Here is a 23,612-nt window from a genome sequence, read left to right on the forward strand (position 1 = left end):
CCAATTCTCGTACAAAATGTAAAGGGACCCCTGACTATTAGGTCCAGTCGTGGCCGACTCTGGGGTTGTGGCGCTCATCTCGCTTTATTGGCCAAGGGAGCCGGCGTACAGCTTCCGGGTCATGTGGCCAGCATGGCTAAGCCGCTTCTGGCAAACCAGAAGATTGGCAAATCCTAATGGTAAAATATCTGCAGCTAGCGAAAGCCACAGGAAGAGTAAGAGGCCAACCAAAACAAAAAGTCTATAAAGATCTTTAAAGACTATTTAGAAAACTACGGAATAAAAGGAAACATCTTGGCAGAATTAGATCCCTGTATTGTATAAATATAAGTTTGTAGGGAGGTAAAAAGAAATTATATAAGAAATGTGTAACTGTGCAGTATAAAGTAATGGATAAAGTACAGTGAGATTAATTGGAAGTCAGTTTTTAATTTATTCTCTATAAGTTTTATAATTGTGTTCAGTATCAGGAGTATATATAATAATTATATTTATAGTGTAGTGGTTTGTTTGATTTTCCTGTTATTTGTTTGTCTGTTTGATTGTATGTATGTTTGTTTACTTGTATGTACATCTGTTTTCTCATAAATGTGTTTATTTTAAATTAAGAAGAAGAAGAAGAAATAAATAAAATCTACCCTCATCCTCCCGTTATATGGATGGGAGAGACGCGGAAACTTCTTGTATCTTATAGTGTAGTGGTTTGATTTTCCTGTTATTTGTTTGTTTGTTTGTTTGTTTGCATGTTTGTTTGTTTACTCGTATGTACATCTGTTTTCTCATAAATGTATTTATTTTAAATTAATAATAATAATAATAATAAAAAGAAATAAATAAAATCAACCCTCATCCTCCCGTTATCTGGATGGGAGAGACGGGGAAATGAAAGCTCACCTTCCGCAGGAGGCTTCCTCGAGTCCCGGAGGAGGATCAGGTCCTCTCTGGAAGGAGCTCGTTCCTCGTCAGGCCTGGTTGTCGAAGCAGGAAGCCACGAAGCAGCCGAGGGGCTGTGGAAATGGCCATCGGAGGGAGGCGAGGGAGAAACAGGAGGCACTTCTTGAGGTTCAGAAGGTGGAGATGGAGGAGGAGGAGACAGAGGAGGTTCCTCCTCACAGGTAAGCGATGGGGGCTGCTCTGCCAGCAAAGAAACAGCCAGGGACTCTTGAGCTGGTCCTTCAGAGGCTGGCAGGGCCTGCGATAGAGGAGAGGTGGTCTCCACACTCGGCAAACCAGCTTCCGGGACCACGAGTTTCGTGCTTCCAGCGAAAGCACTTGAAGGAACTGGTCCTTCTTCTTCTCTTGGGTGGCCAACCGCCTCTGCTGTGGCACCTTCTAGTCTCGTCTCTTCTGGAATTTCTTCAGTTGACCCATCAGCTTCTGGACTCTGGATCGTCGGCTTGGCCTGCAAGCTCCGAGGTGGAGATCTGTCGACGCTCTCAGACGTCTTCCCTTCGGCTTCACCGGGCGCAAAGACGACCTCCTCAGCAGGCTGGTCTACTCCTTCCAACCCAGAACTCAGCAGCGGCCCAGCTGCCATCTCCACCGCCTCTGAACGAAGGGGAACAACCTCCACATGTGGTGGAACTGCTACCCTGTCCATCTCCAGCTCCTTGCAAGGTTGCCCGGCGACTTGGTCTTGACTGCAAGTGGTTTGAGGCTCCAACTCATCTTCGGAATGCTTCGATTCCGACAAGTCTGGCATGATGCCTTCGGAGGAGAACTCCAAGACGTCTTCCTTAAGGCTGCCAAGAAGGCTTTGTGCTTCGGCCACCAGCAGACTGCTCACCAGGCGGGCAGCACCCAAGCCCGGCTCCCGGAGGTTGCCGAAGGAGCCTCGCAACATGTCGGTGATCTGCTGCTGGTCTGCAGTGACCTCTGGAGGTTCTGTAACCAACGAGGCGTTCTGCCACAAGGCACCAGGAAGCTCTGGTTGGCTGGGGGCTGGAGATGGCGTCGCTGCAGCAACAGCTTCAGAATCATCCGGGGCTGCACCAGTCCTCCTGGTCCCCGGCGATTCTGCAGCACCAACGCTTTCCATTTCTGCATTTCCACTGGAAAGGATGTGCTGGGCTTCTTCAGGCTCCGACAAATAGATCTCCTCTTCAGAAGCAAAGAAGAGGTGCTGGCTTTTGCAAAGCACGGGGGACGCATCCCTTGGCCGGGCATTGGCTGAAGAAGGCGGCTGGTTAAGAGCAGAGGAATGCAGACACAATGCCATGCTCCGCTGGGAAGGTCCCTCTGCTGGTGGGATCTTCAACGGCTCAGCCAAGGGTTCAACCTTAGCATCTTCAGTCTCGACCACTCGGTGTTCCAGCTCAGAAACGGCTGCCGGCTGTTCTTGTGGAAGAGGAGAAGGGCTCTTCTCCACATCCTCGGCCGGGCTGCCCCATGCCTGCTCAGGGGTGCTGAGCCCTTCCCTCTCAGAGCCAGGGGATGAAGTCAGCACAAGGGTCCCACAAGAGATGTCCTCAGCTGCCGTGAAGAAGCTGCTGTCCGCCTGCGAGTTGGGCATGGAGACCTCTGCCAACTCCGGGGAAGAGAGACTGGAATCCAGATCCTTTTCCTGCACAGAAGGTTCAGCGCCCAAAGCAGGTGGTTGGAGACCCTGAAGCAGAGCTTGAGCAAAGGTCTTCTTTGGCACCTGCAAGGGTTGCCTGGGTAGACCCTCCACCCTGCCGGTGGTAGGCGTTGCAACTGCATCTCCTGCCTTAGAAGTTCCTGGGGCAGTTTTTTCCACCTGAGCTTTGACGTCCAAAGGATGCTGATCATTCAAAGGAGGCAGAGATGCAGCCGCCTCCATACATCCCCTGTTCCTCTGAGCCTCAGGCCCCTGTTGGACAGCCAGCTTGGTGTCTTTGGTTGCTGCCTGGGGCTCCAGAATCTGTACCCCACCAAGCTGCGGCCATTCAGTGCCTTCTTTACGACCCACTGGCTCAGGAAGGCCTTCCTGGCAAACAACCTGCTCAAAGGCTGCAGGAACCACGAGCTTGTTCTCATCTTTCTGTCCTGGCTTCTTGTCCAAACTTGCCACCAATGCTGGACCATCTGTGGTCTCGCTGCTGGCGGGAGCAGGAGCTGCCCCCTTACTCTGAATCTGAATCAAATTCATGTTGCTGTCTCTCAGGCTAGGCTGAGCACCAGAATCCTGGAATGACGCGGCTTCTGATCCACACAGTCCCACAGGAAGCGTGGTTAAGCGCTGGGCTTGAAGCCCGTCTCCCGGCCAAACAGCACCTTCTCCTGGCGGGATCTCAGCGACAGAGTCTGCTCTGCTGTTTTCGTCACTTTCGAGTTCAGAAATAGCATCCTCTTCTCCCTCGGACGGACTTTCCCAGTCCTGGCCAGCATCCGATAGCACTTGCCCCTCCATTGTCCCAGTGGCTTCCTCTACAACTGAAGCCGCTTCCCCTAGCTGATCTTTGCCCTTGGCGTCCTCTCCAGCTTCCTCAAGATGGCCACCTGTTTCTACCAGCGTGGGCTCATGGTGGCTCTCACCGGGCTGAGACTCCCTCACGCTCAGGTCTTTGGCTTTGCCAGTCTCCAAGCACAGCTTGAGATGGGCTGCACCGTCTCCTATAACCACACTGGCAAGAGGGCCTGTGGATGCCTCCATCTCCAGCCCAGATGAGTCTCTTGGCACCCTACAGACTTCAGCATGCTCTTCAACATCTGTCGGGGGCAGAGTTGTGGCTGCCGCCAGCAAGGTGACCTCACTGTCCACGCCGGCGGTGTTCTGCTGCGTGCCGTTTGGTCCCAGCAGGGGCCGGGAATCAGGTTTCGCCTCAGAAAATATGGCCACCACGTGGTCCTCGTTGTTGTTCATCTGGTCAAGGGACGAGGCCTCCTCAAGCTCGTCCTCCGATTCAAAACAGGCAATAAGGCACTCCGCTGCCGGCTCGTTGTCGGCTCGAGTCACTTCAGGCCGGTCCAAGATGGCTGCCTCACAGGATCCAAGGAGGGACACGAACGGAGGCTCCTCCTTCTCTGGCTCCACGTTGAACACCCCTCCGTTAGGCCTCTCTGCTTCAGTCAAGCCTCCCCCAGAGGCGCCATCTTGGTCAAGGAGCTCCAGAAGCCGCTCCTCTGACTCCTTCAGCCTGGCACTGATGTCAAAGGAAGACGAGTCATTGACTTCTGGAGTCGCCAGCTCTGCAAACGCCACAGGATACGGCTTCGGGTTCCATCCCAGGGCTATGGCAGGGCCCGCATACACCTGGTCGATCCACTCTGCAGCTGTTTGTCCCACAGACCGAGGCCCTTCCAAGGAGTTGTCCAGAGGCGGCAAAGCGTCTGCTTCCTCATCCGTGTCAAAGCAAGCAATGAGGCATTCTCCGGGATCAGGGACATTTTCCTCAGCAGCCTCTCGCCCGTCTGATAGCGACTGGCACTCTGGGGAGGCACAGGGGGAGCCCCTTTCCCTTGAAGGCTCTTCTCCCTCTTCACATCCAGTTCCGCGATCCACGCCTCCGAAAAGAGCTGTGGGGCCCTGCTCCATAGGAGACCCCCATCCTTGACCGGTAGGGGAACTGTTTCCAGAACATTCGGAGGAATCGCCAGGAGCTTCAGGCACAACCTGCAACCTGGAGGCTGCTTCTTCTTCAGTGGGGAGCGAAATTTTGATATGGTCCTCCTGGGGTATCTCTTCATCTTCAGCCTTCTCCAGGAAGGGGCCTCTCTCCTCCCGCTCCTCCTTTTCGGCCCTCGGGTGCCCATTGTCCCCGGCAGAAGCCGTCTCTTCCTCGTCTGTGTTGTAAGCGTCCGACGAGGTCTCCATCTCGCTCTCGCTGCCCGATCGGGACAGTGCGGGCTCCGTGTCTTCCTTTGGAGGCCCGGCCGCTTCCTGAGCAGGGGCGACGGCAGCTTCCGCAACCACGGCGTACTGCTCAACACTGTAGAGCCGTTCGTCATCCTCCCCGTTGTAGGAGGCCGAGTCTGAGGACTGGGAGGTGTCGTCCTGGTAAGCAAAGGACTCGTCCACGCCTTCGTTGATGGAGGTTTCCGAGAGAGAGTGCAGGAAGGAGGCCGAAGTGCTGTCGTCGTCCTCCACGCCGTAGAGGGCGTCGTTCCCCACCGACTCCCCTTGGGGGAACAGTGTGATCTCCATGGACTCCGCCTCGAATATGAGGCTCCCACGGAAAGGCAGGAGCAAAGCAGAAATCATCTGGTCACTGTCGGTGCCGTCCACGCCATCGTCTGGGGCGGAAGCCGCCGTCTCGGCCTGCGGCCGGCCGGGTGCATCAGCCTCGGAGGTGTCCGTCCCAGAAGGGAAGGCAGCGAGTGAACCGGGCAAGAGGCAGGGTTTCGATCCTGCAAACTCGGCAGAGTCTCCGGCTCCCGTTTCGTAGGCCGGCAGGGCCTCTGCCTTGGAAAGCTCGCAGCTCAGATCCACTTCGTCCCCAGAGTCCTCTCTGCTCTCGGGCCAAGATGGAGCCGCTTGCTCAAACCTCTGATGGCCCGGCCTCAAGGGAGCGACTTCGGCGCCCCAGTCGCCGCCATCTTCCTCCGGGGTCGTCTGCCCGTCGTCGTCGTCCTCGGGGAATGACGAGTGGACTAAAGTGCTGGAGGAGAGGGTCTGGAAAGCAAACTCCCCCTCCAAGTCGGGAGACAGGCTAGGTCCCCGTGGGAGCCTTGGGCGGCCGTCCGCGTACTCCGAGAGAAACTCCTCGCCGTCTGCTGCCGGGGCCTCCATGGCTTCCGACTCTGCAATCAGGTTGGGGGAGCAAGATGGGGAAGTGCTGCCGGTGCCTGAAGACGCCCAGCTGCCTCCCTCGGCCGTGATATAGGACCCCGAGGGGGAGGTGGGTGGGGAGCAAAGGCCTTCGTTGTCTGTGTCGTTCTGCTCCTCGCTGAGGCTCTCTTTGGAGAAGGGTTGGTGCCTGAGGTGGGAAAACACAGTCTTGATGGGGGTCGAGGGCGCTGTGAAGTATAGTTCTGGGTCCAGGCCACAGGGGTGCTTGCCAGGCAGGGGCTGGGCCTCGGCAGGCTCCAAGGAAAGGTCTTTGGTGAGCGCAGGAAGCGGAGAAGGCAGGTCCGCCGAATGTTCGCCCTGAGAGAGTGGAGGTGTCATGGCTGCCCTCTCGGCCTCCTGCAGATTCCGGAGGCCAGGGAGGGTCATGCCTGCTTGCCGGCTGGCCAAGTCTTTTGGGGTCTGGTGGGGAGGCCTCGCCTGGAGATCAACCAGGTCCTGATCCTCCACGTCGCTCGTTTCCTCCTCCTCAGAGCTGGCCTCTGAGGTGCCCTGTTTGAGCGGCGCAGAGGCAGCCCCTTCCCCATCTTCCTCATCCTCACTGAGGCATTGAGTCTCTTCGCCCATCACTATCCGGGTGTCCAGCATGTCCACGCCCGACATAGGTTCCCCGTGACCTTTGGGCGCCACCTTGGCGGCTTTCGGGGCCTGCTCCATCACGACCTGCCCGCACTCGCTGAGGGCTACCAGGCCAGTCGCGGCGTTCCCCACTGCCGTGTCGCAGCTGGCTCCTTCGGGCTGGGGGCGGTCCTCTTTCTTCGCCGGCAGGAAAGCCGGAACGACTTTGCCACAGAGGGTGGGGTCCATGGGGAGGCCGGCCTGGCAGTCGGGGGTCACCGCCGGGGACATCTGCAGCGGTGTCAGGGCCTCGCTACTCGGCGTGGAGGACGTGGAGGTGGTCCGGGATACATCTGGGGATGGGGGATTGAAAAGAGAAAGATTGGGGGAGAAGCATTAATCCAAATCACTCCCCAAGAAACTAGCACCAACATTTCAGTACAGTGGTACCTCGGGTTAAGAACTTAATTCATCCCAGAGGTCCGTTCTTAGGCTGAAACTGTTCTTAACCTGAAGCACCACTTTAGCTAATGGGGCCTCCCGCTACTGCCGCGCCACCAGAGCACGATTTCTGTTCTCATCCTGAAGCAAATTTCTTAACCCGAGGTACTATTTCTGGGTTAGCGGAGTCTGTAACCTGAAGCGTCTGTAACCCGAGGTACCACTGTACTTGGGTCCGGAGGGCAGCAGCAGCAGAAGAACAGGCCTTTCGAGTAGTGGCTGCCAGTTTGTGGAATTCTCTCTCTAGGGATAATAATAATATGGGTGGCTTCCAACAAAATACTAAAAATACACTAAAACATCAAACATTAAAAACCTCCCTAAACAGGGCTGCCTTCTGATGTCTTCTAAAAGGCAGATAGTTGTTTATTTCCTTGACATCTGATGGGAGGGCGTTCCACAGGGCAGGCGCCACCACCGAGAAGGACCTCTGCCTGGTTCCCTGTAACCTCACTTCTCGCAGGGAGGGAAGCTCCAGAAGGCCCTTGGAGCTGGACCTCAGTGTCCGGGCTGAACGATGGGGGTGGAGATGCCTGGCACTATTATTATCTTCATGGCATCAGGCAAAAACATTCCTTCTTAACCAGGCCTCTGGCTTTTAACTATCTATGGGCGGGACATTTCTAGTGTATTTCCCCCCCCCCCTTGGTTTTTATCTATGAAAAAAGAAACTAAAAAATTTATCATCATCATTCTGTGATGTGGTGGCAGTGGCCCTCCAGATATTGCTAGACTACAGCACAAGGAAGGGCCTTTTTGTGGTGGCTCCTCGACTGTGGAATTTTCTCCCCAAAGAGGCCATCTTGGCACCAATTAATGCTTGGCTTTTCCAGCAGGGAAATACCAGTTGTCTTTTCTCATCCTGTTTACAGGTTTGCTGGCTTATTGGAGAGGAGATGGGGTAAGGTAAAGGTCAAGGGACCCCTGACCATTAGGTCCAGTCGTGGGGTTGTGGCGCTCATCTCGCTTTATTGGCCGAGGGAGCCGGCATACAGCTTCCAGGTCATGTGGCCAGCATGACTAAGCCACTTCTGGCGAACCAGAGCAGCGCACGGAAACGCCGTTTACCTTCCCGCCGGAGCGGTACCTATTTATCTACTTGCACTTTGAGGTGCTTTCGAACTGCTAGGTTGGCAGGAACAGGGAGCAAGCAACGCGAGCTCAACCTGTCGTGGGGATTCGAACCGCTGACCTTCTGATCGGCAAATCCACGGCTCTGTGGTTTAACCCACAGCGCCACCCACGTCCCTTGAGGAGAAGGGGTACCCCCCCCCAAAAAAAAATCATGACCAAGATGTGATCCAAATAAGCTTATGGGCAAATTATTGTGTGCAATACTCTCTCACACACACATACATACGGTCTAAGAGTTGGCCCATCCTGCGATGATATTGCCCTTCCTCTCCCTCGCTGAGCCCATCGCTAGTGAGATATCCCACCTCAGCCCTATCTCGGCTTTGTGTGATGCAAGTTTCTGAATCAATTAGAGTGTTCGCAGCATTCCATGACACACCTTGGCTGCTGAGCCAATGGCAGGAGAGGACACTTAAAAGGGGTTGGGCCAAGTCACGGCAGGTAAGTCCATCAATGATGCTTCATGGGTTCAGGTGTGCAACACATGGGAAGCCGGAACTCACACTCTTCCAGGTGATTTCCCTACCTTTGCTAAGTTTTGGACGACAAATTCACAAAGCCCAACATTTTACTGAAAGTCCAAGTCAGTGCTGGATTTACGTATAAGCTTAACAAGCTATAGCTTAGGGCCCCACTCTCTTGGGGCCCCCCAATAAATGTAAAGAAAAAAACTGGATGTACATTTCCAAAATATAAGTTAAAAAAACAAATAAAATTAAATTAAACCTACATACAACAACAGTGTTTTTGTGTAGGCTCCTATGATGTACGTAATGGGACCTGCAGATAGCATATATTCAACACAAAAAACGGTGAATTTGTTGTTGACAAAGGACAGCTGGACATATAAAGGGCCCCATTACCTTCAGTAGCTTAGGGCCTCATCAAACCTAAATCTGGCCCTGGTCTAAATTTTCTGGGCTTGAGACTTTAATGTACAAGCATACCTGGGGGAGAAATACACTTTTTTCAGAGGTCAATATGCTCTTGAACTATATACCCATTGTATGGAAGTTGAGAACAGGATGGCGAAAATGGATTCTACGCACCCTAATCCTGGCCCTATTGATGAATTGGGAGAATAGAGATATGATTCCATTTAATCGATGGCTTCAGAACATTGGCAACATGCAAACGGACAGCTTATAGACACAGACTTTCTTTGGATAAATACAATATTTGGAATGAGTTCACACAGAATATATTCGGTTACTGACACTTATACATGTATTGGGATAATAAGAATATACACATCTCTATATTAATGTACGGGGCGTGGGTGGCGCTGTGGGTTAAACCACAGAGCCTAGGACTTGCCAATCAGAAGGTCGGAGGTTCGAATCCCCGTGACGGGGTGAGCTCCCATTGCTCAGTCCCTGCTCCTGCCAACCTAGCAGTTCGAAAGCACCTCAAAGTGCAAGTAGATAAATAGGTACCACTCCAGCAGGAAGGTAAACGGCATTTCCGTGCGCTGCTTTGGTTCACCAGAAGCGGCTTTGTCATGCTGGCCACATGACCCGGAAACTGTACGCCGGCTCCCTCGGCCAATAAAGTAAGATGAGCGCCGCAACCCCAGAGTCGGCCACGACTGAACCTAATGGTCAGGGGTCCCTTTACCTATTTATATTAATGTAAGGGGACACAGGTGGCGCTGTGGGTTAAACCACAGAGCCTAGGACTTGCCGATCAGACAATCCAGGCAAAGGCGACTGTGGGGTTGCAGCACTCATCTTTTTTATTGGCCGAGGGAGCCGATGTCTGTCCACAGACAGCTTTCTGGGTCATGTGGCCAGCAGGAATAAACTGCTTCTGAAGCAACGGAACACCGTGACAGAAACCAGAGCGCACGGAAACGTTGTTTACCTTCCTGCTGTAGTGGTACCTATTTATCTACTTGCACTGGTGTGCTTTCAAACTGCTGGTACATTTCCAAGCACAGTTCAAAGTGTTGGTGCTGAACTTCAAAGCCCTAAACAGCCTCGACCCAGAAGACCTAAAGGAGCGTCCCCACCCCCATCGTTCTGCCAGGACACTGAGGTCCAGCGCCGAGAGTCTTCTGGTGGTTCCCTCACTGCGAGAAGCCAAGCTACAGGGAACCAGGCAGAGGGCCTTCTTGGTGGTGGCGCCCGCCCTGTGGAACGCCCTCCCACCAGATGTCAAAGAGATGAACAACTACCTGACATTTAGAAGACATCTGAAGGCAGCCCTGTTCAGGGAGGTTTTTAGTGTGTGACATTTTGATGTATTTTTAATCTTTGTTGGAAGCCGCCCAGAGTGGCTGGGGAAACCGAGCCAGATGGGTGGCGTACAAATAATACGTTGTTGTTGTTGTTGTTGTTGTTGTTGTTGTTGTTGTTGTTGTTGTTGTTCCTATTATATTCCAGCTCCCGGAGGCATTGCAAAATAACACAGACTTGTCTAGCTGCGGTGTTTGCTTTTTTCTCTATGTGCTGGCTGTGACGGGATTGCAGGGGCTTAAGGGCTGGTTCGCGTCACTGTGAAATCCGCCGCAAGCAAGGTGCGCTTGAGCCTTGGCCATTAATTGGGGCATCTCCCTGGGGTGGGCGTGAAGGGCTCATGGGCGTAGGTGGGGATGACGGAGGGTCCTGAGCCCGGCCACCTGGCTTGCCATGTGGCCTCTTATGCGTGCTGACAAATGCCCTTTTCAAGTTGGCTTTCCTCCAGGTCTCTTCGAGAGAGAGCAGGCCGGGAATGACTCTGCATTGAGCTCAGCGCACTGGATGAAAAATCTAGGGCGCCGCTGAGCACTGTGGAAAGAAAAATGGGACTGGTGTCCAGTTTCGGACAGAGGCAGCTATTTTCTCCCAGCTGGCTGCTAATTGCTGATCTTGCGCATATCCACCGTTGTCTTTTAGAAATAAATAATGGTGGCATTCTCACAATTTGGTTGCGTGTGTTTGCTTTATGTGTGTGTGTATTTCATCACACAAACTATGCTCGCATTTTCACAGTCAGAGCTGGCAATGCTGGAAACCACAGACAGGGAGAGGGCTCTGGCTATTATTGTTTTATTCACATTTATTTAATTTGCAGACTGCCCGAAGATCCCAGGGCAGTTCGCAACTGGAAAAAAACACACAAAAGGAGAACACAAGAATGCGTAATAAAACAAAAGCAAACCGAGAAATCCTCTGCTCCAGAAACACATTTTAAAAGGCATAGAACAAGCAAAGGCAAACGGCCCTCCAGATGTTTTAGGACTACAACTCCCATGATCCCTAGCTAACAGGACCAGTGGTCAGGGATGATGGGAGTTGTAGTCCCAAAACATCCGGAGGGCCGAGTTTACCTATGCGTGGCATAATTATTATTATTATTATTATTATTATTTATTTATACCCTGCCCATCTGGCTGGGCTTCCCGAGCCACTCTGGGTGGCTTCCAAAAGAATATTAAAATACTGTGATACATCAAACATTAAAGCTTCCCTAAACAGGGTATTCCACAGGGCGGGGGGTATTCCACAGGGCGGGCGCCACCACCGAGAAGGCCCTCTGCCTGGTTCCCTGTAACTTGGCTTCTCGCAGTGAGGGAACCGCCAGAAGGCCCTTGGCGCTGGACCTCAGTGTCCAGGTAGAACGATGGGGGTGGAGACACTCCTTCAGGTATACTCCTTCAGGTATACTGGACCCGAGGCCGTTTAGGGCTTTAAAGGTCAGCACCAACACTTTGAATTGTGCTCGGAAACGTACTGGGAGCCAATGTAGGTCTTTCAAGACCGGTGTTATATGGTCTCGGCGGCTGCCCCCAGTCACCAGTCTAGCTGCTGCGTTCTGGATTAGTTGTAGTTTCTGGGTCACCTTCAAAGGTAGCCCCACCTAGAGTGCATTGCAGTAGTCCAAGCGGGAGATAACCAGAGCATGCACCACTCAGGCAAGACAGTCCACGGGCAGGTAGGGTCTCATCCTGCATACCAGATGGAGCTGGGAGACAGCTGCCCTGGACACGCATTTAACCTGTGCCTCCATGGACAGCTGTGAGTCCAAAATGACTCCCAGGCTGCGCACCTGGTCCTTCAGGGGCACAGTTACCCCATTCAGGACCAGGGAGTCCTCCACACCTGCCCGCCTCCTGTCCCCCAGAAACAATACTTCTGTCTTGTCAGGATTCAATCTCAATCTGTTAGCCGCCATCCATCCTCCAACCGCCTCCAGACACTCACACAAGACCTTCACCACCTTCACTGGTTCTGATTTGAAAGAGAGGTAGAGCTGGGTATCATCCGCGTACTGATGAACACCCAGCCCAAACCCCCTGATGATCTCTCCCAGCGGCTGCATGTAGATGTTGAAAAGCATGGGGGAGAGGACAGAACCCTGAGGCACCCCACAAGTGAGAGCCCAGGGGTCTGAACACTCATCCCCCACCACCACTTTCTGAACACGGCCCAGGAGGAAGGAGCGGAACCACTGTATGACAGTGCCCCCAGCTCCCAGCCCCTCAAGACGGTCCAGAAGGATGTTATGGTCAATGGTATCAAACGCCGCTGAGAGATCCAGCAGAACTAGGAAACAGCTCTCACCTTTGTCCCTAGCCCGCCGGAGATCATCAACCAGTGCGACCAAGGCAGTTTCAGTCCCATGGTGAGGCCCGAATCCCGACTGGAAGGGATCCAAATGGTCTGCTTCTTCCAGGCGTGCCTGGAGTTGTTCAGCAACCACGCGCTCAATCACCTTGCCCAAGAATGGAAGATTTGAGACTGGGCGATAGTTGGCCATTGTGGCCGCATCTAAAGATGGTTTTTTAAGAAGCAATTTAATAACCACCTCTTTCAGCAGGTCTGGGAAGGCTCCCTCATGGAGGGAAGCATTCACCACCCCACGAAGCCCATCGCCCAGTCCTTCCCGGCTAGCTTTTATAAGCCAGGATGGGCAAGGATCAAGGAGACAGGTGGTTGGCTTCACTTGTCCAAGCAGCCTGTCCACATCCTCAGAGGTAACAGATTGGAATTGATCCCACGTAATTTGACTAGACAGGACTCTAGCACTCTCCCGCCCCGGCCCTGCTCCCACGGTGGAGTCTACCTCTTCCCGAATCTGAGCGACTTTATCTGCAAAAAACTTTGCAAAATCATTGCAGGAGATCATGTGGCCCATACTGGGCCCCGATGTAGCAGGTGGTTCCGCTAAATTGTGGACCACCTGAAAAAGTATCCTGCTGCTGTTTTCTGCAGATGCAATAGAGGCGGTGAAGAAAGTCTTCTTCGCCGTCGCTACCGCCACTTGGTAGGCTCAACATTGAGCTCTAACCTGTGTCCGGTCAGCTTCAGAATGGGTCATCCGCCACCAGCGCTCTAGCCATCTCAACGATTGTTTCATTGCCCTCAGATCCGTGGAAAACCACGGGGCTCTCCAGGCTCCATGCAATCGGAGAGGGCGCTTCGGAGCCAAACAGTCAATAGCCCTGGTTAACTCCACATTCCAGCGGGCCACCAGGGAATCGGCTGAAAGCCCATCAACATGGGATAAAGCATCTCCTACCACTCTCTGGAAACCATTTGGATCCATTAAGTGGCGGGGGCGGACCATCCGAATCGGTCCCACCTCCCTGCAGAGGGGAAGGGTCGCGGAGAAGTCCAGTTGCACCAGGAAGTGATCTGACCATGGCACTTCTTTTGTTTTAGTTAGTGTCAGGTCACCATATCCGTAGAGGTAAACACCAGGTCCAAGGCATGTCCACGGCTATGGGTTGGGCCAAACTTATTCAGGGCCAGCCCCATGGAGGCCATGCTTTCCACGAAGTCCCGAGCGGCCCCTTGTAAGGTCGTGTCGGCATGGATGTTAAAATCCCCTAGGACAACCAAACTAGGTGTCTCCAGGAGAACATCCGCCACGACCTGAAGCAGCTTGGGCAGGGAATCCTTGGTGCAGCGGGGAGGTCAGTACACCGAAAGGAATCCTGTACTGCCCCTATTGCCCAACTTCCAGAACATGCACTCAGAGAACTGGGTCTTCCCAATAGGACGCCTGGTGCAAACTAATGACTTCCTAAAAATCACTGCAACCCCCCCTCCCCGCCCACAAGGCCTGGGTTGCTGTGCGTAAGAGAAACCTGGTGGACAAGCAGCGGCAAGAACAGGCCCATCTGCTTCATCCAACCAAGTCTCTGTTACACATGCCAGGTCAAGTCCTCCATCCATGATCAAGTCATGGATGGCAGTGGTCTTATGAATCATTGACCTGGCATTGCACAGCAGCACCTTCAGGTCATGTGGGTATCCCTTGCTGATTCTAGTATCCGTCCGTTCAGGACCAGACCCGGAGGCAGGAATAGTCCTCAGACAACGACTAAACCTGCCTCCTCTGTAATGACATGGTCTGGTCTTAGCGTAACTCCTCCTCCTACCTGTGATCACTGAGATCGGTTGTCCCAGCGCATACCCCTCTGTGGAACATGCCCCAGCCATTTTGTTGGCTGGGACCCACTCCCCGGCAGCCCTGACCCCTCCCCTTAAGAACAAAATAAGATCTAAAACAATAAAAAAGAAACCCGAGAAAACAAAAAACAATACAAATAATAAAAGCATAGAATGTTAACCAGCCAAACACCTGGTTGAGGAGAAATATTTTTGCCTGGCGCCTCAAGATATGCAATGAAGCTCAATCAGTAGAGTATGAGACTCTTAATCTCAGGGTCCTGGGTTCGAGGTCCCCTTTGGGCTAAAGAGCCTTGCGTTGCAGCGGGTTGGACTAGATGACCCCCGCGGTCCCTTTCAACTCTTTAATTCTAAGCGCTTGTGCTTGAGTCCTGCTTGTCAGTTTGTCCCACACAGCCAACTGCTTGGCCACTGTGAGAATAGGAGGCTGGACTAGATTGCCATTGGCCTCATCTAGCTCTCTCTCACACACACATACGTATTCATGTTTTATTAAGCAAATTTCATTTATAAAAAGGTAGGGGGGGAGAAAGAAGGGGGGAAAGTGAATGAGAATGAAAAATAGAAAATAAAAATTGCATCACCCTACAAGGAACGCGGGTGGCACTGTGGTCTAAACCACAGAGCTTAGGACTTGCTGATCAGAAGGTTGGCGGTTCGAATCCCCACGACGGGGTGAGCTCCTGTTGTTCGGCCATGTGGCCAGCATGACTAAGCCGCTTCTGGCGAACCAGAGCAGCGCATGGAAACGCCGTTTACCTTCCCACCGGAGCGGTACCTATTTATCTACTTGCACTTTGATGTGCTTTCGAACTGCTAGGTTGGCAGGAGCAGGGACCGAGCAACGGGAGCTCACCCCGTCGCGGGGATTTGAACCGACCTTCTGATCGGCAAGCCCTAGGCTCTGTGGTTTAACCCACAGCGCCACCTACATTTATTGATCCACTTAACAGAGAAACCTGCTTTGCAAATGGCCGAGAGATGGAACGTGGAGCACTCTGAACAGCAAAGCACTAAATAAGTGCTACCTACTTTGATTATTACCCTCATTGGGAACAGGGGAAATTTGCCAGCTCTGTGCTTGCCCAGATATGATGCCTTTGAGAATCGGGACTGTCCACTTCTGGGGTGAAGGTCTAGCTAATGGGCTCTGCTGTAGCTGCTATTGATCCGGCTCAACTCTTCAGGGAACGGGATGAGGCTTACGGGAAATGCTATCTGGTCTCTCTCCGGCTCAGACAGTTGCAAGCTCCGCTCCTTCCCATTAAGACCTTTGGGATCCTTGCCAAGGGAGGATTAAGCCTGGCTACTTTTCAGAGATCACTTGCAGCACAGTAAAAAGGCTAATCTTGCATGGAGTGCAGGGGGGGGGGTGCCTGGCAATGCCACCCTGCAGAGTTGGCCTCGCCCAAATCAGGGGTCCCTCCTGATTTTTGCACTATGATTCCCATCACAGAATTGCAGAGTTGGAAGGTACCTCTATCCAGTGATGTAGCGTGGGTTGTCAGCACCCGGGGCAAGGCAAGTAATTTGCACCCCCTAACCCGCACGCCTGGCACACCCCCGTCCACAGTGGGCAGCGACCCGGCGGCTCGGATCGGATCCGCACAGCAGTGAGAGAGAGTGAGTGAGCCAGGTAGGGGCAGAGAGCTGTGAGTGCGAGCGAGCCCCCTCCAAATGTTGCGCCCGATGCGGCCGGCCCCCCCTGCACCTCCCACGCTACGCCACTGCCTCTATCTAGTCCACCCAAAGCAATGTAGAATAAGAGTTTGGATTTGATATCCCGCTTTATCACTACCCGAAGGAGTCTCAAAGCGGCTAACATTCTCCTTTCCCTTCCTCCCCCACAAGAAACACTCTGTGAGGTGAGTGGGGCTGAGAGACTTCAGAGAAGTGTGACTGGCCCAAGGTCACCCAGCAGCTGCATGTGGAGGAGCGGAGAAGCAAACCCGGTTCACCAGATTACGAGTCCACCGCTCTTAACCACTACACCACACTGGCTCAATGTAGGAATCGCAGCTGTCATCCACGACAGGTGGCCATCCAAGCTCTGCTTAAAAACTCCCAAGGAAGGAGAACCTACCAAGAAAGGAGTTAAGCAGTTCTTACCACCAGAAAATTCTTAACCAACATTTAGTTGGAATCTCATTTCTTGTAACTTGAAGTCCTGCCCTAGGGAGCAGAAGAAACCAAGCTTGTTCCATCCTTCAGGTATTTGAAGATGGCTCACATATCTCCTCTCGGTCTCCTCTTTTCCAAACTAAACATGCCCAGCTCCTTCAACCGTTCCTCATCAGGCTTGGCTTCCAAATCCTTGATCATCCTGGTCGCCCTACTCTGCCCACCTTCCAGTTTGTCAATATCCTTCTTAAATTGTGGTGCCCAGGACTGGACACAGTATTCCAGGTGTGGTCTGAATAAAGGTAAAGGGACCCCTGACCATTAGGTCCAGTCATGGCCGACTCTGGGGTTGGGGCGCTCATCTCACTTTATCGGCCGAGGGAGCCGGCGTACAGCTTAGTCATGTGGCCAGCATGACTAAGCCGCTTCTGGCGAACCAGAGCAGCACACGGAAACGCCGTTTACCTTCCCGCTGGAGTGGTACCTATTTATCTACTTGCACTTTGAGGTGCTTTCAAACTGCTAGGTTGGCAGGAGCAGGGGCCAAGCAACGGGAGCTCACCCCGTCGCGGGGATTCGAACCGCCGACCTTCTGATCAGCAAGTCCTAGGCTCTGTGGTTTAACCCACAGCGCCACCCGCGTCCCTGTGGTCTGAATAGAACGGTAGTATTACTTCCCTTGATCTGGACACGAGACTTCTGTTGATGCAGCCTAGAATAGCATTAGCTTTTTTTCCTGCTGCTACATCACACTCCACAACAACCCTGCAAGGTAGATTTAGGCCGAGAGGCAGCAACTAGCCGAAGGTGAGCTTCATGGATAAGTGGAGATTTGAACCCTGGTCTCCCAGGTCCTAGTCAGACACTCCAAAAGCACTACAGTACACTGCTTATTAAGCCGCTTCTGGCGAACCAGAGCAGCGCACAGAAACAACGTTTACCTTCCCGCTGGAGTGGTACCTATTTATCTACTTGCATTTTGACATGCTTTCGAACTGCTAGGTTGGCAGGAGCAGGGACTGAGCAATGGGAGCTCACCCCGTCGCGGGGATTCGAACCGCCGACCTTCTGATCGGCAAGCCCAAGGCTCTGTTGTTTAACCCACAGCGAAAACTGTGGGTTAAGTGCAAGTAGATAAATAGGTCCCACTCCGGCAGGAAGGTAAACGCTGTTTCCGTGTGCTGCTCTGATTCGCCAGAAGCGGCTTAGTCATGCTGGCCACATGACCCGGAAGCTGTACGCCGGCTCCCTTGGCCAATAAAGCGAGATGAGCGCCACAACCCCAGAGTCGGCCACGACTGGACCTAATGGTCAGGGGTCCCTTTACCTTTACCCCAGGTTAGGTCATCTCTCAACTCCATTCCCAGAACCCAAAACACCGAGACCTGTTCCACGCACTTCCCCTCAATAATAAGTGGCTGAATATAATTCTCCCTGAACTGCTAGCTTTCCACCAGAAGGGAATCTGATGGAGAGGTGATTAAGAGGGTCACATACGCTTCCCCCACCCCCCAATGTTTGAATCAGCTCTTTGAAAGCCACAATGTCCTAGAGAAAAGATCTAATTGCCCGGCTGCAGCAACTTTCTTAAGGTCAGAGAAGGATTAAGAAGAGGATAAGCACACCAGGAACAGATGCTCTCTTAAGACCGAAAGGCAACATGGCCAATGAGCTTTTAAGAAATGGGCAGAGGAACTGGAGGGAGGGAAAGCTGTGGGCATCAACATGATAGATGCTGGGTTGTGGCGGAAGGGGCTGCAAGCCTATTTAAGGATCCACAGATGTCCAGCTGAACTATTTAAAATTTTAAAAGATGATGCTGTTAAGGTGCTACACTCAATATGCCAGCAAGTTTGGAAAACTCAGCAGTGGCCAGAGGGTTGGAGAAGATCAGTCCACATCCCAATCCCAAAGAAGGGCAGTGCCAAAGAATGCGCCAACTACCGCACAATTGCACTCATTTCACACGCTAGCAAGGTTATGCTTAAAATCCTACAAGGCAGGCTCAAGCAGTATGTGGACCGAGAACTCCCAGAAGTGCAAGCTGGATTTAGAAGGGGCAGAGGAACCAGAGACCAAATTGCAAACATGCGCTGGATTATGGAGAAAGCTAGAGAGTTCCAGAAAGACATCTACTTCTGCTTCATTTCCTATGTAAAAGCCTTTGACTGTGTCGACCACGGCAAACTATGGCAAGTTCTTAAAGAAATGGGAGTGCCTGATCACCTCATCTGTCTCCTGAGAAATCTCTGTGTGGGACAAGAAGCTACAGTTAGAACTGGATATGGAACAACTGATTGGTTCAAAATTGGGAAAGGAGTACAACAAGGCTGTATATTGTCTCCATGGGGTCACGAAGAGTCGGACACGACTAAACGACTAAACAACAACAGATGTCTAGCTCCTTTTCGCTGACCGCTCAGAGCCAGGAGGTCAAGGAGGAATCTGAAAAAACACATTATTAGCCGAGAGAGAAGCAGGGCACGATGGCTCTGTTCTAGGCTTCTGAATTCCAGCTGCTAATGGCTCTTGGGCTCGGATCCTGTTTGGGGGTTTGCCATAATGGCATCCCGGTTGGTCACGGCGAGAACAGGGTGCAAGAATTAATGGGTCATTGGCCTGATCCACCACGCTCTAATGTGAACTCCAGATCCCAGTCCAGATTGCAAACTGGGGTCCCCTTCTGCTCACAAGCATCCCAATGGCTCCTAGGTAGGCTTATTCAGAAGTCAGCCCCGCTGATAAAATACCTGAACAACAAGATGATAATAATAATAATAATAATAATAATAATAATAATAATAATAATAATAATTTATTATTTATACCCTCCCCATCTGGCTGGGTTTCCCCAGCCACTCTGGGCGGCTTCCAACCGAATATTAAAAACAATACAGCGTCAGACGTTAAAAACTTCCCTAAACAGGGCCGCCTTCAGTTGTCTTTTTTAAAAAAATAGTTGTTTATTGCCTTGACAGCTGCTGGGAGGGCGTTCCACAGGGCGGGCACCACCACCGAGAAGGCCCTATGCCTGGTTTCCTGTAACTTGGCTTCTCACAGGGAGGGAACCGCCAGAAGGCTCTCGGAGCTGGACCTCAGTGTCTGGGCAGAAAGACTGGGGTGGAGACGCTCCTTCAGGTATACAGGACCAAGGTCGTTTAGGGCTTTAAACTTTGAATTGTGCTCGGAAAAGTACTGGGAGCCAATGTAGGTCTTTCAAGACTGGTGTTATACAGTCTCGGCGGCCGCTCCCAGTCCCCAGTCTAGCTGCCGCATTCTGGATTAGTTGTAGTTTCCAGGTCACCTTCAAAGGTAGCCCCACGTAGAGCGCATTGCAGTAGTCCAAGCGGGAGATAACCAGAGCATGCACCACTCTGGCGAGACAGTCTGCGGGCAGGGAGGGTCTCATCCTGCATACCAGATGGAGCTGGTAAAAAGCTGCCCTGGACACAGATTTGACCTGTGCTTCCATGGACAGCTGTGAGTCCAAAATGACTCCCAGGCTGCACACCTGGTCCTTCAGGGGCACAGTTACCCCATTCAGGGCCAGGGAGTGCTCCACACCTGCCCGCCTCCTGTCCCCCAAAAACAGTACTTCTGTCTTGTCAGGATTCAACCTCAATCTGTTAGCCGCCATCCATCCTCCAATCGCCTCTAGACACTCACACAAGACCTTCATCCCCTTCACTGGTTCTGATTTAAAAGAGAGGTAGAGCTGGGTGTCATCCGCATACTGATGAACACCCAGCCCAAACCTCCTGATGATCTCTCCCAGCAGCTGCATGCAGATGTTAAAAAGCAAAACACAGATAAAAATGAGGTATTAAAAACATAATGTATATGGAACCACCAGTTTTTAAAGCAGTTCTACAGAACAATATTACGTGTTAGAACCAGCCTTCTTAAACCTTCCAGATGTTTTGGACTACAAGTCCCATCGGCCTGAGGCTGATGGGAGTTGTAGTTCAAAACATTTGGAGGGCACCAAGTTGGGGAAGGATGCGTTGAAACAGACGTGCCTTGGTAGGTTCCCCTAAACCAGTGTTTCCCAACCTTGGGCCTCCAGCTGTTTTTGAACTACAATTCCCATCATCCCTGACCACTGGTCTTGCTAGCTAGGGATGATGGGAGTTGTAGTCCAAAAACAGCTGGAGGCCCAAGGTTGGGAAACACTGCCCTAAACAGTGTTTTTAAAGCAACACAGTCAAGGCATCACAGCCATGTAAGTACAACAACCACACAAGTTTACTCATAAGTAAGCCCTGTTATGTTCATTGGCGCTTACTCCTAGGTAAGCATAAATGTAGGACTGCCAACTTAATGTCCTTTAACTGGGGGAAGGGGGCTTTGCAAAGGACTATTCCCAGGATTCCTCTCAAAAAAATAAAATATAAAATATCAGAATTGCAAACCGCTTTGAAACCAAGGGATAAAAAAAGTTAGGAGTAACTCAGAGAAGGTTTCTGAGCCGAAGCCGGCAGAATAAACCCAGGAGTTTTAAGGCTAAGAGTGCAAGCCTATCCACGTCTACTCAAAAGAAAGTCCTCTTGAATTCAATGGGGCTTACACCCAGGTAAGTGGGGCTAAAATTGCAGCCTAAGATCGCCAAAAACACACCTGTAGGTTCTGTCCCCAGGCCTCAAAAATTCCTACCCCAGACGGGTTCAGGTTGGCAGAAATTATTCACTGGAATGCAAACACACTCTGTACATGCTTAGAGGTGCCCTTGTTATTTTCCATGTCATAGAGCAACACTTATCTTGGGACAGAGGAGAGGAATAGTTGCCAGAATTAAGCCTTAAATCCAAGTGAGCTCTTCTTCACACAGAAAAATATTTGCAAAACTTTGGGCAGCAGTGGGAGTATAACAGACCCGCCCTTCCACCCATCCTTTAGACCCCAGGTCTCTACTCAAGTGTATACCCTAACCAGCCCCTTTGCTAACAACTCACATTTTCCTTCCTCTTCTGCAAGCCTCCGAATATTCACCAAGGGATCCATTTAGGAAAGGATTCCCAAAACAGCACAGTACATTTAAAAGAGTTTTCTCAGCATCTTAGGGCCTTCATAGCAACAGAGCAGAGAAAGGAAGCCCAGCTAAAATTGAAAATGCGAGACTCTTGGGAGATCCCTCCTTTTATCTGGCTGGTCCTGGAGGTTTGCAATGGCTTTTGGGGGAATTGGGTGTGGCCCAGGTAGAGAAGCTGCTCACCTGGAGTCCTTAAAGAGAAATAGGTTTTTGTATACCAGGCACAATCAACTCCCAAGAGACTGTGATCTACTCACATTATAAAAATACTGGTTGTTATTGACAGGGGAGACAAATAAGTTGTTGAGCTTTTTTGGGGGGAGACAAAGCTTTTTCGGGGGGCAGAAGAGATCTACCGCAATCTACCACAAATATCCAGTGATATACTACAGACATAAGGAACGCGGGTGGCGCTGTGGGTTAAACCACAGAGCCTAGGACTTGCTGATCAGAAGGTTGGCAGTTCGAATCCCTGCGATGGGGGGAGCTCCCGTTGCTCGGTCCCTGCTCCTGCCAACCTAGCAGTTCGAAAGCACATCACAGTGCAAGTAGATAAATAGGTACCACTCCGGTGGAAGGTAAACGGCGTTTCCGTGTGCTGCTCTGGTTCGCCAGAAGCGGTTTAGTCATGCTGGCCACATGACCCGGAAGCTGTACGCCGACTCCCTTGGCCAGTAAAGCGAGATGAGCGCCGCAACCCCAGAGTCGGCCACGACTGGACCTAATGGTCAGGGGTCCCTTTACCTTTATTACAGACATGCAGTGATCTATCTGTTGGACACACCTGAGAGCTGGACCATAAAGAAGGCTGATCGCCGAAGAATGGATGCTTTTGAATTCTGGTGCTGGACGAGACTCTTGAGAGTCCCATGGACTGCAAGAAGATCCAACCTCTGAAGGAAATCAGCCCTGACTGCTGACGGGAAGGACAGATCCTGAAGCTGAGGCTCCAATACTTTGGCTACCTCATGAGAAGAGAAGAATCCCTGGAAAAGACCCTGATGTTGGGAAAGATGGAGGGCACAAGGAGAATTGGACGACAGAGGAGGAGATGGTGGGACAGTGTTCTCGAAGCTACCAGCATGAGTTTGACCAAACTGCGGGAAGCAGTGGAAGACAGGAGTGCCTGGCGTGCTCTGGTGCAGGGGGTCACAAAGAGGCAGACACGACTAAACGACTAAACAACAGCAACATGACTCACTACGCAATGTTGGGTCAGAGGGACTAATGGTCTGATTCTGCATCAAGCAGATTCCATAAGAGTCGTCCCAACTGTGTCCTGTTTGATTTATTTATTTTTATTGGGTTTTGGGAAGGTTCCTACTTGCTAGGTTTTCCCACTGAAGATTTGCTGCCGGCTCTCAAGCCCGCATAACATTTGAGAAATGAAGCAGTCAGAACCAGTTAGAGATCTGTCAAACGTCTCCTCCTTTGGAGAGGACAAACACCCCAAAAAAATGCCACTGGGGAACACAACCGCCTCTCTCTCAACCCACTCTTTGCAAATAAAGCGTTGCTAAATTCCACTCAGCCAGTTTCTGTCTCGGAGGCCTTTGCACGATTCCACTCTTGTCAGTTCGGGTGTCCATCGCGTTTTTGCAAGAGAATTCAGTCTCCCTCTCGTGCGCGCTCTGTAGGTGGAATGAGGTCTGTTCCCCAGGATGCAATGCAAAAGTCAACATGCCCCCCAGTGCCAAATCAGGGTGCAGGGAAAGTCCATGAAATACCGTATTTTTTGCTCTATAAGACACACCGGACCACAAGACGCACCTAGTTTTTGGAAGAGGAAAACAAGAAAAAAAATATAGTGGTACCTCAGGTTAAGTACTTAATTCGTTCCGGAGGTCTGTACTTAACCTGAAATTGTTCTTAACCTGAAGCACCACTTTAGCTAATGGGGCCTCCTGCTGCCGCCACACCACCAGAGCACAATTTCTGTTCTCATCCTGAAGCAAAGTTCTTAACCTGAAGCACTATTTCTGGGTTAGTGGAGTCTGTAACCTGAAGCATACATAACTTGAAGCGTATGTAACCTGAGGTACCACTGTATTCTGAATCCCTGAAGTGATCCCGCTGGCTGTCCTGGCTTATGAGATAGCCGTGCGCAGCCTCTCCCGGGCATGGG

General features: G+C 51.8%; 2 protein-coding genes and 1 long non-coding RNA gene across 5 annotated transcripts in view; 1 reads left to right on the forward strand and 2 right to left on the reverse strand.

The window, feature by feature from the left end:
- Positions 1-23,612, reverse strand: part of LOC309325866 (uncharacterized protein) — a 66,357-nt gene that overhangs the window by 17,094 nt on the left and 25,651 nt on the right. The window contains exons 1-2 of one of the 2 annotated variants that reach the window (XM_081834136.1): positions 8,166-8,251; positions 895-6,657 (exon numbers count right to left, since the gene is read on the reverse strand). In XM_081834136.1, the coding sequence (XP_081690262.1) occupies positions 895-6,657; positions 8,166-8,184 (5,782 nt within the window). In that variant the 5' untranslated portion in view covers positions 8,185-8,251. Of the gene's footprint in view, positions 1-894; positions 6,658-8,165; positions 8,252-23,612 lie in introns of those variants that run through there. The other variant, XM_081834135.1, reaches the window with a different exon arrangement.
- LOC309326105 overlaps positions 1-23,612 on the forward strand; it is a 71,190-nt gene that overhangs the window by 16,307 nt on the left and 31,271 nt on the right. The window lies entirely within an intron of this gene.
- Positions 1-23,612, reverse strand: part of ZNF653 (zinc finger protein 653) — a 162,496-nt gene that overhangs the window by 13,870 nt on the left and 125,014 nt on the right. The gene's annotated exons all lie outside the window — the stretch shown is intronic.

The sequence above is a fragment of the Podarcis erhardii genome (genome assembly GCF_964252035.2).
Source record: "Podarcis erhardii genome assembly, chromosome: 12".
Taxonomy (NCBI): Eukaryota; Metazoa; Chordata; class Lepidosauria; order Squamata; family Lacertidae; genus Podarcis; species Podarcis erhardii.